This window comes from Melozone crissalis, unplaced genomic scaffold (assembly GCF_028551555.1).
Source record: "Melozone crissalis strain CALT ecotype California unplaced genomic scaffold, PUWL_Pcris_2 ptg000160l_1, whole genome shotgun sequence".
NCBI classification, from domain to species: domain Eukaryota; kingdom Metazoa; phylum Chordata; class Aves; order Passeriformes; family Passerellidae; genus Melozone; species Melozone crissalis.
The window spans coordinates 423,710-440,312 of record NW_026535931.1 but is presented as its reverse complement, the minus strand read 5'-3'; the positions used below and the strand labels follow the sequence as shown (position 1 = coordinate 440,312).

General features: G+C 54.5%; 3 protein-coding genes across 4 annotated transcripts in view; 2 read left to right on the top strand and 1 right to left on the bottom strand.

Moving 5' to 3' along the window:
• SCN8A (sodium voltage-gated channel alpha subunit 8) overlaps positions 1 to 4,313 on the bottom strand; it is a 57,622-nt gene extending 53,309 nt beyond the window's left edge. For both annotated transcript variants that reach the window (XM_054293532.1, XM_054293534.1), the window contains exon 1: positions 4,213 to 4,313. The gene's annotated coding sequence lies outside the window, so the exon portion shown is untranslated. The remainder of the gene's footprint in view (positions 1 to 4,212) is intronic.
• Positions 4,314 to 5,991: 1,678 nt separating this feature from the next.
• Positions 5,992 to 8,029, top strand: TMT1A (thiol methyltransferase 1A). Its single transcript, XM_054293540.1, has 2 exons — positions 5,992 to 6,755; positions 7,286 to 8,029. Exons 1-2 carry the CDS (start codon positions 6,246 to 6,248, stop codon positions 7,520 to 7,522), a joined length of 747 nt encoding a protein of 248 aa, XP_054149515.1. The 5' UTR covers positions 5,992 to 6,245; the 3' UTR covers positions 7,523 to 8,029.
• Positions 8,030 to 8,763: 734 nt separating this feature from the next.
• TMPRSS12 (transmembrane serine protease 12) lies at positions 8,764 to 16,213 on the top strand. Its single transcript, XM_054293539.1, has 5 exons — positions 8,764 to 8,854; positions 9,826 to 10,024; positions 12,781 to 13,052; positions 14,058 to 14,200; positions 15,968 to 16,213. The coding sequence occupies exons 1-5, from the start codon at positions 8,764 to 8,766 to the stop codon at positions 16,211 to 16,213; spliced, it is 951 nt and encodes a 316-aa protein (XP_054149514.1).
• The last annotated feature ends 390 nt before the right edge of the window (positions 16,214 to 16,603 follow it).

The following is a 16,603-nucleotide window of genomic DNA, read 5'->3' as shown; positions in this document are numbered from 1 at the left end:
TTAATTAATCCCCAGTTCCCTATTCTGTCCTCACTCAAGGCCAACCTGTGTTGATCTCCAAGCTCACACAGAACTGGGAGGTTCACAAACGAAACAACCTTTAGTGCTCCAACTTCCCCCTCTTAAATTCAAACTTCTGAACAAAGAACTGTTCAAAATAGCTTTTGTGCAAGAGTTCAGCCACTAACCCAAATTTAATTCCTTGTTCGGTTCACTCAGCCCATCCATGACCCATAAAACAGGAGTCAGGGAATGGTTATTTTACACTATAATTTTGGGGGAATTAATTTCTTGTTGTGGAGCACTCAGATGGTTTGAGTACAAAGGGAGGAGAATAAACAACCCCCTTCTAGTGCTCTGTTAAAAATTTCTGACATGTGCTGGCACACAAGCCAGGTTTCCCTGTGGAGTGACAATTTTCTCTTCCCTCCTGATCACCCCCTAATATTTGGTCAGACAAACATCTCCCTCCACCAATGTCAGCCATTCCTAGTTGTCCTGACACCACCATCCTGCCCCTGATTTCAGTCCACAGGGCAGAAACTGGGAACCACTGGGATGGCCAATTTGCCATCCAAGCTCCTGTGTCCAGGGCATTTTCCCACCTGGGTGACAGAGATCTCACACTGAGGAGCAGCTGAGGAGGCTCAGCCTGGAGGAAATCCCCCCTGAGCCTCCCTTACTCACTGCTCCCTTCGCCAGCAATTAAAGGTTTATTTCCACAACTTTAAGACCACCTGTGCAGCTATTCCTGTAATTTTAACTACCCAGACAATTCAGCAGTGTTATGCAGTACCCAACGAACATTCCTCCCCAAATCACCTCTCAGCAGAGTTCATTATAAACTCCTCACACCTGCTGGCTGGGGCAGAAGGACAAGAAGCATGGAATGGGAATTTCAGAGGGTGGCAAGATCTCTGAATTTTGAAATGGCTCTGTTCAGGAAGGAGCAAAGTCCCAGCTTTGGCTGCTCATTCTCCTCAAAATCTCCCATTTTCTGGAGTGCTCCATCAAGCAGGAATAACAGTTACAGGACAAGGCTGAGGGAAGGGAAGGCAGAACAATTGGAGCAGCATTTCAGGACAGAATCCCACAATCAGTGAGGCTGGAAAAGCCCTCCCAGTTCATCCAGTCCATCCTGTGACCAATCCCCACCTTGTCACCTGTCCAGGGCACTCAGTGCCATGTCCAGTCATTCTCTGGCCACCTCCAGGGATGGGGACCCCACCAATCTCTGCACAGCCCCTTCCAAGGCCTGACCACTCTTTCTGTGAAGAAACCCCTCCTGAAAAGGAGAGGCTTTTGCCCAAGCTAGAAGAACACGTGAAGTGTTAAAAGGCAGGCTGGAAGCTGAGCTCATGTCAGGGAGGTTTTGTAATACACTCCTGCAGCAGGAAGCCACTTCTTGCCTACTTGAATTCTCCACCTCTGCACAGAAAGAGGATAATGAGGCACAAGAGGGGCAGCCCAAGCATTCCTGAACCCCACCAGATTCCAGCCAGTGTCCCACAAGGACCAGTTCTCCACCCCACCATCACCAACACGAGCCATCTCATGCCTTTCCTCTCTGTGGCTCCTGAAATTACTCCCCTGTGCTTGCTCCCAACTCGTTTTGTTGTTTCACTGCTCCAGCTCTAACCCAGCCCATCGCTCTGAACTCAACAATAAATTATTGATCCTGTCGATGTCAATGGAGTTGCAGCAGCCTGGGGAAGGCGATCGATGCTGAAGGGCCACCATGTGACAGCAGGAGCCCATGGGGCCACACAGCCTCAGGGCCACCTCTGAGCCATTGAAAAACAGCAACATCTAGATGGAGACCCAGACCAGGTCATTTTAATGGAAAACACACTTGGGCAGCCCCACCACCAAGCACAGACACGGCACCAAACGGGAGGAGGATGATGCTGTGATTTATGGTTTGAAGCTACTTCATTTCCATTCAATGCTGACTTTGATTCTGCTTTATTTAACAGAATGAAGGCACAGCCATGCTCCATTTCCTGAGGCACGTGATCGCTCGCCCTCCTGCCTATTAGAAACCTCCTCCCACCAAATAGCCACAGGATTATAATTGTTCCACCGAGCAGCACAGTATCTATACCATGATCTACATCTAAGCCATACATACAAGCTTATATAACTGATTAAATTATCTGTGATGGCTCCAGGTCCTCCACCCTGGCTGAACAACACTGCAGAAGCACCCGAACACGTTAAGATGATCAAAGAAACCTTTGGGCACGTTGTTAGTTTTATATAAAACACCAAAGTGAAGAACAGGGACTTTCTAAACACACAAAGGGTGGAAAACCCGAGCACTGGGGCTATGGAAGGCCTTAGGACAGACCCAGCAGGGAAAGGTCCCAACGGAGGGCAGGGGCTTGTTACTCCCAAAACCACCAACTCCCCACGCCCAGGGCTATGCAGAGATCCTGAACAGCTTCACCAACTTTATGTGGCTGCCCCTGAAGAGATGCAGAGGGCGGTGACGGCCCGAGGGGACAGGAATGGGCACAGGGAGTGTCCCATGGGCACCTCCAGCCTCACCCACACCTTCTGTCCCCGGGCACCGCTGGAGGAACCGACCCCAGAGCTTCCCAGAACCTCCATCACCCACACAGGAGGGCAGGGCCATTTCCAGGCCCCATCCCTCTGTAAAACCACCGCGGTCACGCTTTCCTCCCTTTCCGCCTCTAAAGGCAGCGGAAAGAGGGGGACAGGGACCCCGCGCCACCTCCCCGTTCCTCACAATTAAAGCTTCTCGGTGTGAAAAGAGGACGTCCCGGTCACGGCTCGCGGTGCGGGCGGAATGCTGCAGTGTGCCAGGGCCGGGTTAGCCGGGCACACGCGGCACCAGCCCAGCCGGAGGCGCGGAACCCGCCCCACCTGCGCGGCCCCTCAGGGGGCTCCCGCCGGCCGCTGCGACACCGCACGGGGCGGACGGGGATGATCCTCCCACAGCCGGGATCGCCCTCCAGAATTCAGCTCCAGGGCCCGAGGGTCCGGCTGCGGCTGCTGCCCCTCGCACACGCTCGCTCCCCTTGCCAGACTTTCCGACTTCACCCCGGATCATCCGCAGCCGCTGCCGTGGAGCAGCTCCCGGTGTCCCCACCCCCACATCAGCTGGGCATCGGTTTGCACCAGAACGCAGGGGGAGGGGAGGAAGACACCCAGATTTTTTAATAGAAAAACCTCGTGAATGTGCAATTCCCTCCCAGCAGGAAGGGGAAAAAATAATATAAACCAAATCTGCCCTCACCATCCCCCCCCAAAATCTGTGGCGGAAGAGAAGGGGGAAGGAAGATGCACAACCACGATGCTGACCCAACATCTGGGTCAGCTGGAACACCAACACTGCCCCAAGCATCCCCCTGACCATCTCCCCCCACCAAAAAAAACCCTCCTGTCCTCCAAAATCCCCCGTCTCTGGGAGGGGAAGCTCTGCATGCCGAGCGGTGGGAGCAGGGGGTGGCTGAGGGACAGAGCAGCGCTGCAGCGAGGGCCGAGGGGGAAGGGACATCCAGGAGAACTCGGGCTCTCCCTTCCTACAATGCACAGAGCGCGGCCCCGGATTTGGGGCGTGGGAGGAGGGTCCCGTGAGCCCCCCAGGCTGTGGGGTGGAGGGCAGGTGGAGGAGGGATGGAGGCACGGATGCAGGCAGGGATGCAGGAACAGACGGAAGCGTGGAAGGACGGGGCCCAGACGGGGCTCCAGGTCCAGGGTGGGCGCAGGGGGCGGTTGCCCCTTCCCAGAGCCAGCCCGCCGGCCGGGGGACGCTGATCCCGGCCCGGCACCGTCCCCCCCACTTCCCGAAGGGCCGGGGGCCTCGGGCTGCGGCGGACGGACCCTCCCCGGCCGGGGCAGCGGTGCCGGAGCCCCGCGGGCAGTGCTGAGTGGGCACAGAACCGGCCCCCGACCCCCTTCCCTGGGTGCGGGGTGCCCGGGCATCCACCGAGGGGATGGCTGAGAAGGGGCAAGGCTCCGGGACCCCCGTCACGGGGCGAATTTGGGGCTGGGGGCTCCCCAGGCCCTCCCGCCCGCACCGCCCCACAAGCCGCCTCCGGTGTCCCCGGGGCTCTCCGGGCCGCGCTCTGCGGCAGAGCCCCCGGGGGAGCCGTGCCAAGGCTACGGGGGGGATGGAGCCAGCAGGACAGCAAGCGAGGGGAGCCGCGGCTGGAGCCCGCGGGGGTCTCGGGGGCTGCGACTCACCGTGTCGGGCGGGCTCAGCGCGGCCCCGGCGCGGCGCTGCCGGACTGCGGCGCGGGGGGAGCTGCGGGAGGGACTGCGGGTGTCGCCATCTTGGTGCGCTCCCGGCGCTCCCCCCGCCCGGCCGGCCCGGCCCCCGCCCGCCCCGCGCGCGCCGCAGGGGGGCGCTCCGGAGGCACCGCGAGCGGCGCGGGGGGAGCGGGGAAGCCCCGGGCCCGGCCCGCCGGCAGCGGCGCCGGTACCCGTGCGTCCGTGCTCAGCATCATCGGTACCCGTGTGTCCGTGCTCAGCATCATCGGTACCCGTGTGTGCATCGGCAGCATCACTGGTACCCGTGTGTCCATCGGCAGCATCACTGGTACCCGTGTGTCCGCCGGCAGCGGCGCCGGTACCCGTGTGTCCGTGCTCAGCATCATCGGTACCCGTGTGTCCGCCGGCAGCGGCGCCGGTACCCGTGTGTCCGTGCTCAGCATCATCGGTACCCGTGTGTCCGCCGGCAGCGGCGCCGGTACCCGTGTGTCCATCGGCAGCATCACTGGTACCCGGGTGTCTGCCGGCAGCAGCATCCCTGTGTCCATCGCCATCATCCCTATATCCATCATCATCAGCAGCATCCGTGTCCATCAGCAGCAGCAGCAGCAGCATCCCTGTGCCCATCACCACCACCAGCAAACCCTGTGTCCATCACTATCATCATCATCCCTGTGCCCATCATCCACAACCATCCTTGTGTCCATCATCATCATCATCATCATCATCATTATCATCACCCCTGTGTCCACTGTCATCATCCCTCTGTCCATCACCATCACCCACCATCATCCCTGTGTCCATCACTATCATTCCTGTGTCCATCACCATCATCATCATCCCTGTGTCCACCAAGGTCATCCCTGAGTCCATCACCATCATCATCGTCACCCCGTATCCCTTAGTGCCTGTATTTGGTGCACCACACAGTAATCAAAGCTTGGACTCCATCTTGGAGGTCTTTTCCATAAACGATTCAGTGATTCCCACTGCTCAATCTGTTTGTAGCTGCCACAAGGTGGAGGCATGAAGATACAACTGAGATCATTAATGAAGCACCTAATTACTCCTGGCTTTAATTTGCTTCATTGCCACCAGAGGGAAGTGGAGACACACTGGTGGCTTTCCCAGGAAAGCAAAACTCCAACGCAAATCCCCAGCAGAACTGTTCCAAGGTTATTAGGGACCACCCATCCCTAGGTTATTAGGGACCTTGGATGCTCCTGCCACCAGGAGCAGAGCTGTCACCTGTTAATGGCTGATCCACGCTGCCACCAAATCCTTTGGAAAACTGTCAGCTGCAAAGCTGACAAAGTCTTCCAGAATGTGTTTGTGGAGTGCTCAGTGTTGATTCGACCCAAATAAAAACCCAAACTCCATATGCTGCACACAGAACTAATGAGTTAATAAATTGTTTTATCTCTGTCCATGATTCCCATCAGTCTGGAAGATCACTGTGAGCCCGTTCTCACCCACCAAAAGATTTAAGGTCTCCTCAAACTGCAAAGACTTAAAACTGCTGTTCAGAGAGAGCACAGAGCTGCTGAGCAAACCCAGCAGCTCCCAGCAGCTGCAAATTCAACTCCCTAACAACTCTGAACTGAAACATTAATCAAACCCCTGACAAAATTCCTGCAGAGATCCAGAGCTCGGCTGAGCTTCCGAGGGCAGCGCAGGCTGCTTTAAGAGATGTGACTGTACCCGGAACTGAAGGAGGGCACTTGCAGAACTTTGCCTGGGCTTGCACACCAAGTTGTGCTGCCCAGCTTGTCCCGGCTTGGGAACACACTGGCAGCTCCTCCCCTGGACTCTGGTCACTGCTTGGCTGCACCTGCACTGTTCAGTCCTCGCCTGTGACCGGACTGAGAAATCAGCTGGAGAAAAGCGTCCACCAGAGCAACCCAAGCAGCTGAATGTACCCTGAGAGGACAAAAATGCAGCTCTGACTGCTCTGCCTCACAGGAGAAGCAGTTCTGCTCTGCACGGATCCTCTGCCCACGCTGAAAATGCCAGAGGCCCCTGCAAGCGCCCTCCTGCTCCGTGCTGGCCTGGCACTGCTAGCCTGGCCCGTCTACCTGCTGTCCTTCCTGGGCATCTGGGAGCCTTTCTGCAAGAAGGTCTTCTTTCCTTTCTTCCTAGAGAAGATTTCTGGAGCTCACGAAAAGAAATCAAAGAAGCACAAGCAGGAGCTCTTCCGCAATCTGCCCGACTTCAGGGGCCCCTCGGGGGAGCTGCGGCTGCTGGAGATCGGCACCGGCAGCGGCTCCAACTTCCAGTTCTACCCCGCGGGCTGCAAAGTCACCTGCAGCGACATCAACCCCAACTTCCAGGAGGGCCTCTCCAGGAGCATGAAGAAGAACCAGCACCTGCACTACGAGCAGTTCCTGGTGGCTGCGGGAGAGGACCTGGGGCAGGTGCCCAGCGGCTCGGTGGACGCTGTGGTTTGCACCCTGGTGCTGTGCTCCGTGCAGAGCGTCAGCAGCACCCTGAGGGAAGTGCTCCGAGTGCTCCGGCCGGTGAGTACCTGCAAAAAACCTGGTATTACCCTTAGCTTCTGCTCTAGAGGTACCATGAGCAAGGAAAGGGGGAAAAGATAAAAAAAAACCCAAAAAAAATCCTTCCAAAAACCATTAAAAGACCCCCTAAAACACCCTAAAACCATTTAAAACCCCCCTAAAACAAACCAGACAAACAATAAACAAGTGAAAAAGAGTTGGTTTGAGCTCAAAACAGACTTTCAGCCTTTAAAGTAGCATTTTCATAGAACTACGGAATGGTTTGGGCTGAGAGGGATCTTAAAGATCATGTTAGCAACGAAATGAAACAAAACCACAACAAACTATTGCTGGAATAAAAGAGGGATCAAATAAGTCAGTCCTTTGTGCTTTTTGAATGGGCATTTTGAATCTCTGGACGTTTTCCTTCTTTCATTAATTCCAGCTAACGGAGGGAAGGGGAAAAAGGAAAGGGAGAAGGGAAGGAGGGGGAAGTGGGAGCCGCTTGGTGTGACCCCCACACCCGCTGTAAGAAGACTCTGTGTTCCCAGGGAGGAGCTTTCTATTTCTTGGAGCACGTGGCGGCTGAGCATTCCAGCTGGACGTATTTTTGGCAGCAAGTCTGTTACCCGACTTGGAAACTCGTCTTTGCTGGATGCTGCCTCACGAGAGAGCTGTGGAAGAATCTGGAAGAGGCAAAGTTCTCCGAGCTGAAGATACAGCACATCAGCGTGGCGCTACCCTGGATGCCCATCGAGCCGCACATCGTGGGGTACGGGGTGAAGTAACCCCTGTCCTGCCCCCCTGTCCCCCAAAATTCCTCATTGTGACCCACACACCCTGCACAGCACAGGCTCCTCCACGCGTGCCCATATCGGTAACACAGCGAAGGACTTGAATCAGAAACCAAACTGTCAGGCGAGAAGAGAGGGTCAATTTCCTGAGTGTCTCTGAATCACACAATCAACAAAGTTGGAAAAGCCCTTTTGGATCACAGTCCGACTCAGCACCAGCACTGTGTTCACCACTAAACCACATCCCCAATGCCACACCCATGGTTTTTGAACACTTCCAGGGATGGGCACTCCACCACTGCCCTCAGCAGCCTGTGCCAAGGCCTGACAGCTCTTTCCATGAAGAAATCTTTCATCTAATTAAACCTCCCCTGCTATACCTTGAGTTTCCTTCCTGAATGAAGCCTGCTGGCCCTGCCTTGCTAGAACCCAGTGCAGCCAGGGAGGTTCCCAGGACAACAAAAATCAGCCTGGGAAGCAGAAAATAAATGTATTAATGGAAGGGGACTGCTGTCTGTGCCTGGTTGACTCTGTAACAGGGATCCTTCAGGTGCTCCCCAGCTGGCATGTCACCGGGGCTCCATCTTACCTGCTGCCCCTTCCACACACTCCCTTCATGGTTCCACCTGACAGAACCTGAACCCCCAAACCTGACTGCTGGTCCAGTGAGGGTGAGTCCCTTGATCCTTGACCCAGCTGAGGGTGAGATCCTTGATCCCTGACCCTAGTGAGGGTAGGACCCCTGAACCTTGGTCCAGCTGAAGGTGAGACCCTTGACCCTTAGCTCAGGGCTGAAAACCTTGACTCTTTGCAGGCGTGAAGCTGAGCCCCCTGACCCTGTGCCCAGGTGAAGTTTATCCCCCTGACCCTGTGCCCAGGTGAGGCTGAACCCCCTGACCCTGGGCCAAGCTGAAGCTGAGCCCCCTGACCCTCTGCTCAGGTGATGCTGAGCCCCCTGACCCTGTGCCCAGGTGAAGTTTATCCTAACCCTGACCCTGTGCCCAGGTGAGGGCGAACCCCCTGACCCTTTACCCGGCTGAGGGTTCGGTGCCAGCGGTCGCTGAGGCCAGCCCGGCCCCTCCCGCCCCTCACCGGCTCCTCCGTCCGCGCTCCCGCGCCGTCCCCGCCGCCCCAACGGCCCGGTGGCGGTGCCGGTGCCGGTGGCGGTGCCGAGGCCGGCCGTTCCCCGCGGGGCTCCCCTCAGGCCCCGCAGCCATCTTCGGCCCTCGCCGGCCATGCGGCGGGCGCGGCCCGCGCTGCCGCTGCTGCTGCTGCTGCTCGCGGGGCCCCTGCCCGCGGGGACGGCCCCCACAGACCCTGTGGACGGTACCGGGACCCAGCGGGGCCGGGCCGGGGCGGAGGGGTCGGGGAAGGGTGCAGCGAGCGGGGAAGAGCCTGAGCAGAGCGGGGCGAGGCGGGGTGGAAGAGTCTCTGGTTTATACAGAAATCTGGTGAATTCTTGTAAAGCAGTGGCAACTGACCACGCTTAACCGCAAATCTATACACCAGAAATACACCTTAGTCAGATAAATACGCCGTATTTCACATAGGCTGAGAAAGCACTGGGATCCCAAGTCACCAGGATCTGTGAGGCAGCGAGTCCTGCAGAACAGAGCCCTGGAATGGTTTTGGCTGGAAGGGGGAAACCTTACAGCCCACCCAGTGCCATCCTTGCCATGGCAGGGTCACCTTCCCCTGTCCCAGTGCTCCCAGCCCTGTCCAGCCTGGCCTCAAACACTGCCAGGGATCCACGGGCACCCACAGCTGCTCTGGGCGCCCTGTGCCAGGGCCTCACCACCCTGGCAGGGAGGAATTTCTTCCCAATATCCCCTCTGGCAGTTGTCCCTTGTCCTGGCACTCCATGCCCATTTATATGCTCTCTCTCCATCTCTCCTGCAGCTCCTACAGGCACTGGAAGGCCATAGTTAAATCAGCCCAAAGCTTTTTTCCTCCAGGCTGAGCAATCCCAATTCTCCCAGCCTTTCCTCACAGCAGATGTGCTCCATCCCTCTAAACAACCTGGTGGCCTCATCTCCAACAGCTCCACGTCCTTCCTGTGCTGTGGTGATGCTGGAGATTTAAAAATCCAAACCCAAAACAAATTAAAAAACAAAAACAAAAACCGCCACCAGCAGCAACAAAAAAGACCCACCAACACCCCAAACACCCAACCATAAAAAACCCAGAGACAACAGAAAAAAAAAGACCAACCCATACACCCAGAGCACCCACAAACGCTGCCCCAAAAGCTGAGCTGTGCCCTCCAGGCTCTCTGAGGAGCCCGTTGTGTTTTGCAGAGTGTCAGCAGCAGCTGGCGGTGGCTCGGAGCGTGGTGTCCTGGATCGTGGGGGGCTACGAGGCCCCGGAGGGCGCGTGGCCGTGGGTGGTGAGCCTGCAGGTGCTGCGCGGCGGCGTCCGCTTCGTGCACCTGTGTGGCGGCGTGCTGCTGGGCCGGAGAGCCGTGCTGACCGCCGGCCACTGCGTGGATGGCAGGACGTACGTACTGGGTGACCCCTGGGCACCATGGCTGAGCCCCCTGAGAACCATGGCTGAGCCCCTGGGCACCACGGCTGAATCCCCTGGGCACCATGGCTGAACCCCCTGGGTACCACAGCTGAACCCCCTGGGCACCATGTCTGAACCCCCTGAGAACCATGGCTGAGCCCCTGGGCACCACGGCTGAGCTCCCTTGGCACCACGGCTGAACCCCCTGGGTACCATGTCTGAACCCCCTGAGAACCATATCTGAGCCCCCTGGGCACCATGACTGAACCCCCTGGGCACTACAGCTGAACCCCCTGGGTACCACAGCTGAGCTCGCTGAGCACCATGGCTGAACCCCCTGGGTACCATATCTGAAACCCCTGGGCACTAAGTCTGAGCCCCCTGGGCAGGGAGAAGGAGGCCGAGGGTACCTGAGTTGTGTCCCAGGGTGGCCAAAGGAGCAGAGCAGGGATTGTCCCCCTGTGCTGGGCACTGTGAGGCCCCTCCAGTGCTGTGTTCAGCTCTCTCCCTCCATTGAGGGATGGAGCACATCCAGAGCTCGGAACAGAGCTGGGGAAGGGGCTGGAGCACTGACTGAAAAGATCGCCAAGACCTTCAGGTCCAAGCTCTGCCTGATCCCCACCTTGGCCACAGCACTGACCCTCTCCCATGCCAGGTTTTCTGCCCCCTTCCCCAGACCACTCCCCCAAAACAGTTTGCTTTGCTTTGTTCCACAGAGCTCCGATTTTTCTGGTTAACCTCACCACAAAATGTTTTGATATTTAGATTACAAACGCTCCAATTCATCAGTTTTAACACAATTTCCCTTTTTTTTTTTTGTTGATCAGAACCAACAATTTGGCACTTAAGGGTTTTTTTTTTTGACAATGTGGCAATAACTCCTCAGAACAGATTTTTAACTGCACTTACAGCAACTCTGGAGCATTTCAGCTCCCAGCACTGGTCTCTTTCCCAGCCTTTACCACAGTTGCACAATCTGCATCTGTCAACATCGACTGTTGACTCAACCATGACCCGGGGGAAAGTGAACTGTAAAAATCTGCAAAACTTGAAATTTTGTCCTTTATCAGGACTTTGTTACATCAACTTCTTGTTTGCATTTAACAAATATTTATTTGCAATATAATTTCTCTTTAAATTATCAATTTAATTTTTACCTTAACTTTGGAGGCTAATTTGAATTTTATAGCTCATCCCAGGCCAAATTCAAAGCTCATTTAATAAAGACTTTGTTCAACATACTTGGCAAGCAACTAGATCTGAATGACTCTGCCCCTATTTATAAATTTAATATTAACTAGATTGTCATTATTTTACTTCTAGATAATGGATTTCCCAGGTCTAGGTGCAAGTAGAGTCTTTATGAGCATTGTGGGGATGAGCCTCTTTATTTTATCTAAAATATAACCATGTTTTCAGCTTTTTCAGACTATTATCTCCTGGTTTCCTCTGCTGAGATGGGGTGAAAGGCAAAATCTGGATGTCAGCTTAAATCCTTAATCTGAATTTTCCTTAACAGCCATTACCACTAATAGCAAAGGGAGTGTTCACATGGGCAGAATGGCAATGAGGCAAATCTGTTCCAGGAAATATTTACTATGGAATTTTCAATGTATATTTCTAAAAGTGCATAAGCAAAAGAAGATAGAGGGGATAATGGAAGAAATTTCTCCCTGTGAGGAAGGCCCTGGTATAGGGTGCCCAGAGAAGTGGGATCCCTGGAAGTGTCCAGGGCTAGGCTGGACAGGGCTTGGAGCAGCCTGGGACAGTGGAAGGTGTCCCTGCCATGGCAGGGGTGGGATGAGATGAGCTTTGAGGCGCCTCCAATCCAACACACAGCTGGATTGCAGGGCTTTATGAAAACAAACTGGGAAACTGATGTAAAACCTGCCTGAATTCTTATCTTAAAGATGAACTTTGAGGTGCCTCCAATCCAATCCAATCCAATCCAATCCAATCCAATCCAATCCAATCCAATCCAACCTAACCCTTTCCTGGATCCCAGGGTTCTATGAAAACAAACGGTGAAAGTGACATAAAATCCACCTGAATTCTCATCTTAAAGATGAGCTTCAAGGTTCCTCCAATCCAACCCATACCTGGATCCCAGGGCTCTATGAAAACAAACTGTGAAACTGATGTAAAACCCACCTGAATTCTCATCTTAAAGATGAACTTTGAGGTGCCTCCAATCCAACCTATACCTGGACTTCAGGGCTTTATGAAAACAAACTGTGAAACTGATGTAAAACCCACCTGAATTCTTATCTTAAAGATGAGCTTTAAGCTGCCTCCAATCCAACCCATACCTGGATCTCAGGGCTCTGTGAAAGCAAACTGTGAAACTGATGTAAAACCCACCTGAATTCTTATCTTAAAGATGAGCTTTAAGGTACCTCCAATCCAATCCAATCCAATCCAATCCAATCCAATCCAATCCAATCCCACCCCTTCCTGGATCCCAGGGCTCTATGAAAACAACAGTGAAAGTGATGTAAAGCGCTGTGAATTGTCATCTTAAAGATGAGCTTTGAGGTGCCCCCAACCCAACCCATACCTGGATCCCAGGGCTCTATGAAAACAACAGTGAAAGTGATGTAAAGCGCTGTGAATTCTCATCTTAAAGATGAGCTTTAAGGTACCTCCAATCCAATCCAATCCAATCCAACCTAACCCCTTCCTGGATCCCAGGGCTCTATGAAAACCAACGGTGAAAGCGATGTCAGACCCTGTGAACTCTCTGGCAGGGATCCGTGTTCCTGGCGAGCCGTCCTGGGCGTGCACAACCTGCACAAGCACAGCCGGCACACGGCCAGGAGGAGGATCAGGAGGATCATCGTGCACTCGGAGTTCAAGAGGGAAACCTTCGAGAACGACGTGGCCGTGTTCGAGCTGAGGTCGGCCGTGCGCTACAGCCTCTTCATCCAGCCCGTGTGCCTGGCCCCGGCCGCCCTGGTGCAGCCCCTGGAGAACAGCTCCGACTGCTACATCAGCGGCTGGGGACGCACCTCCGAGAAGGGTACGGGGCTCTGCCGCTGCTGGGACCCTCCTGTTCCCATCCTCACCCGCTCCAGCTCCCCGGGTTTATCAACTCTCCTTGCACTTGGGTCTTAGAGGCCTTTCCCGACCTTGTACCAAACTGAAGGAGGACAGGTTCAGATTAGATATTGGGAAGAAATTCTTCCCTGTCAGGGTGGGGAGGCCCTGGCACAGATTGCCCAGTGCACCCTGGAAGTGTCCAGGGTCAGCTGGATGGGGCTTGGAGTAACCTGGGATAGTGGAAGTGTCCCTGCCCATGGCAGGGGGTTGGGACTGGATGATCTTTAAGGTTCCTCCCAACCCAAACCATTCTGTGATTCTAACTGGATTTGCTCAGGTTATGGTCTCCCCACACAATGTCATTTAACTCTGCAGTGAGATCTGCTCTCAGGGGTTTTCCATCACAAGCAGGTTAGACCCACACAGCTGTAACCACAGGAATAGATTTTCCCAGCCTTTCTTCTAAGTATAACATGAAAAAAAGGAAAATAAACTCACCCCATTCGTGGTGCAGGTCAACGTGGGCTGCTGGAAACAGCTATTATACTGAAAAGCAACAATTCTGATGCCACACGTTGAGAACTGAGGGGTTCCCATGGGATTTATGAATGACTACACCCCCTCCAATTCTCTCTTTACTCCCACTGGGCACAAATTCAATGCCAGGTGGTGTGTGGGAGTTTTGGGGTCAGCTGAGATTGTATGAGCCCGTTTGGTAAGTCACCTCTGACATTTTGAGCAAGGCATGTATATCATCATTGATGCTTCTTCTGAGGAAGAATTGCAAAATTTACATCCAACCCAAGTTTTCCAACCTTTAACCCACTCAAATTCCAATCCATTGGCAACAGGCAGGGTCTGTGTCATACCCATGTCTAAACACGTCCAGGAACACACCTAGGCTGGCAAAACAACAAAACCCCCACAGTAAAACTGCTCCACACCCCAGCATATTTCACCTTTCTGAATTCTGTCTCCTTTCAAGGTAAAATCTCACCTGTGCTAAAAGAAGCCCACGTGGCAATCCTCCCTTCCAGCCTGTGCAACAGCTCTGCCGGCTACGCGGGGCTCCTGAACGACAACGCGCTCTGCGCCGGCGCCTGGGCCGGGGGCACCGACACCTGCCAGGTGAGAGGGGGTGTGCCACAGCTGGCAGGTGAGAGGGGGTGTGCCAGTCCTGCCAGGTGAGAGGGGGTGTGCCAGTCCTGCCAGGTGAGAGGGGAATGTGCCAGTCCTGCCAGGTGAGAGGGGAGCTGTGCCACAGCTGGCAGGTGAGAGGGGAGTGTGCCACACCTGCCAGGTGAGAGGGGTGTGCCAGTCCTGCCAGGTGAGAGGGGAGGTGTGCCACAGCTGGCAGGTGAGAGGGGGTGTGCCAGTCCTGCCAGGTGAGAGGGGAGCTGTGCCACAGCTGCCAGGTGAGAGGGGAGCTGTGCCACAGCTGGCAGGTGAGAGGGGAGTGTGCCACAGCTGGCAGGTGAGAGGGGTGTGCCAGTCCTGCCAGGTGAGAGGGGGTGTGCCAGTCCTGCCAGGTGAGAGGGGAGGTGGTGCCAGTCCTGCTAGGTGAGAGGGGAGTGTGCCAGTCCTGCCAGGTGAGAGGGGAATGTGCCACAGCTGCCAGGTGAGAGGGGAGGTGGTGCCAGTCCTGCCAGCTAAGAAGGGAGGTGGTGCCACACCTGCCTCAGTGGAACTCCCAAGCCAGAGGCTCAGCAGCATCGTGATTTGTAGCATGATTAATTAAAACAGCAGAAATAGTAACTGGAAAACATGTCAAATGCAAATAAGCATCATAAAAGGGTTGGGACAGAGATTGCAGAGCAAAAATGTACACAAAGAATTTGGTGATATTGGAAGGATGACAGGAATAGGTGAACAAAGAGGAAGGATAAAGAATGTGACATTTATGCCATAAAGGTGGCAGTAAATTATATATGAGACAAAACACTGGACACTGTACCGCACAGTGTGTGTGAAGCACATGTATGTCTCACCTGTTCCTGTGCTGGAGAGCAGCACTGGACACAGATAAGGCTCAGGACTGGACACAGATAAGGCTCAGGAATGTGGTTCAGGGATAGGGCTCTAGGAAGTGGCTCAGGGATGAGGTTCAGGGATAGGGCTCTAGGAAGCAGCTCAGGCATGTGGCATGATTTTCGTTTAAATGCTGAGCAATCACCACCTCTTTCTCAGAAAAGCCAGTCCTCGGGTCCAAAGCACTGGCAGAAGCTGCAGCACCAGCTGGGACATTACTAATGAAACCCCATAATGTACCCTAAGTGCTTTGTCTGATCCACTTGCTGCTTCCCTCAGCAGTTTCCCCTGAGCAGGTGACACGGCCAAGACACAGGATGTGTGTTCCTCACTGTGTCTCTTGGAGCTCCCACACCGTGTGGACAAATTCCCCAATTAAGTGAGGAGTGAAGGTTTAGGTTTAGGCATGAAAAGGTGCAGAGAGAAAACAGAATCTGAGTTAAAAGATACTCAGATTACTTTTAGCTCAGTTAAGAGAAGCAGTGCAGGGCTCTGGTCAGTGCAGTCTTGACCAGAATCAGGAGGGATTTCTCCATGGAAAGGGTGGTCGGGCATTGGAAGGTGGTGGAGTCCCCCCATCCCTGTCCAAGGAACAGCTGGATGTGGGTGACAGCATTCTGGTCTGGTGACAAGATGGGGATCAGGTTAGACTTGATGGTCTTGAGGGCCTTTCCAGCCTCAGGGATGCTGATTCTGCCTTCCATCAACACCAGACTGACCTTGAGTTGCCCACATGCTACTGCCATTGTGACTGTCCAGTTAACTGAGCTGCTTAAAATAAACCCAAAAATCAGACTGCTTACTGCCTGAAGTGTATCCTGGAAGGAAACCCTCACATGCTGCTGGTTTTTGTGGTGTTCATTCCAGGGCGACAGCGGGGGCCCCTTGGTGTGTTACCACCCTGACACGGACAAGTATTACCTGATCGGCATCGCCAGCTTCGGCGTGGGCTGCGGCCGCCCCCGCTACCCCGGCATCTACGTGCGCCTGTCCCAGTACAGAAAATGGATCAAAGCAAAACTCCTGCTGATTAACAGGGCTTGGAGCCCCCTGAGCACCACACTCACCGTGCTCCTGGCCCTGGGGCATGCGGTGCTCACGCAGATTCTGTAGAGGGGAATCCAGCGTGTCGTCCTCGTGGAGGTCTGTCCTGCCTGGAAAAGCTTGGAGAAACCAGCTCGCTCCTGACTGACAATAAATCCGAGAGCCAAAGGATGCGCGCTTACTTTTTAGGAGTCGTGTCTGCCATTGTATTTTTTGTTTCCTGCCTCTGATATCCACACTGACAGGAGAGGAAACAGTACCAGCCTCGGCACTAATGAGGAAAATTGAATATAGAAATGTTATGGACTGGAAACACTTTCTTCCCGCCCCATTTCTGTGCTTTTCCAGCCATCAGGAGGTTAAACACGCTCAGTGACGCCACCAGGGGCTGGGGAGGGCAGATGCTCCCTCTGCCGGGTAAAAACCAGCAGAGCACACTAAGGTTTTAATTAACCATTT

Excerpts from the sequence above, each read along its gene's own strand:
- TMT1A (XM_054293540.1), top strand. The coding sequence starts at position 6,246 with ATGCCAGAGGCCCCTGCAAGCGCCCTCCTGCTCCGTGCTGGCCTGGCA. Across the intron at positions 6,756-7,285 it reads TGCTCCGAGTGCTCCGGCCG|GGAGGAGCTTTCTATTTCTT; the intron begins GTGAGTACCTGC and ends CTGTGTTCCCAG.
- TMPRSS12 (XM_054293539.1), top strand. The coding sequence starts at position 8,764 with ATGCGGCGGGCGCGGCCCGCGCTGCCGCTGCTGCTGCTGCTGCTCGCG. Across the intron at positions 10,025-12,780 it reads CACTGCGTGGATGGCAGGAC|GGATCCGTGTTCCTGGCGAG; the intron begins GTACGTACTGGG and ends ACTCTCTGGCAG. Across the intron at positions 14,201-15,967 it reads GGGGCACCGACACCTGCCAG|GGCGACAGCGGGGGCCCCTT; the intron begins GTGAGAGGGGGT and ends TGTTCATTCCAG.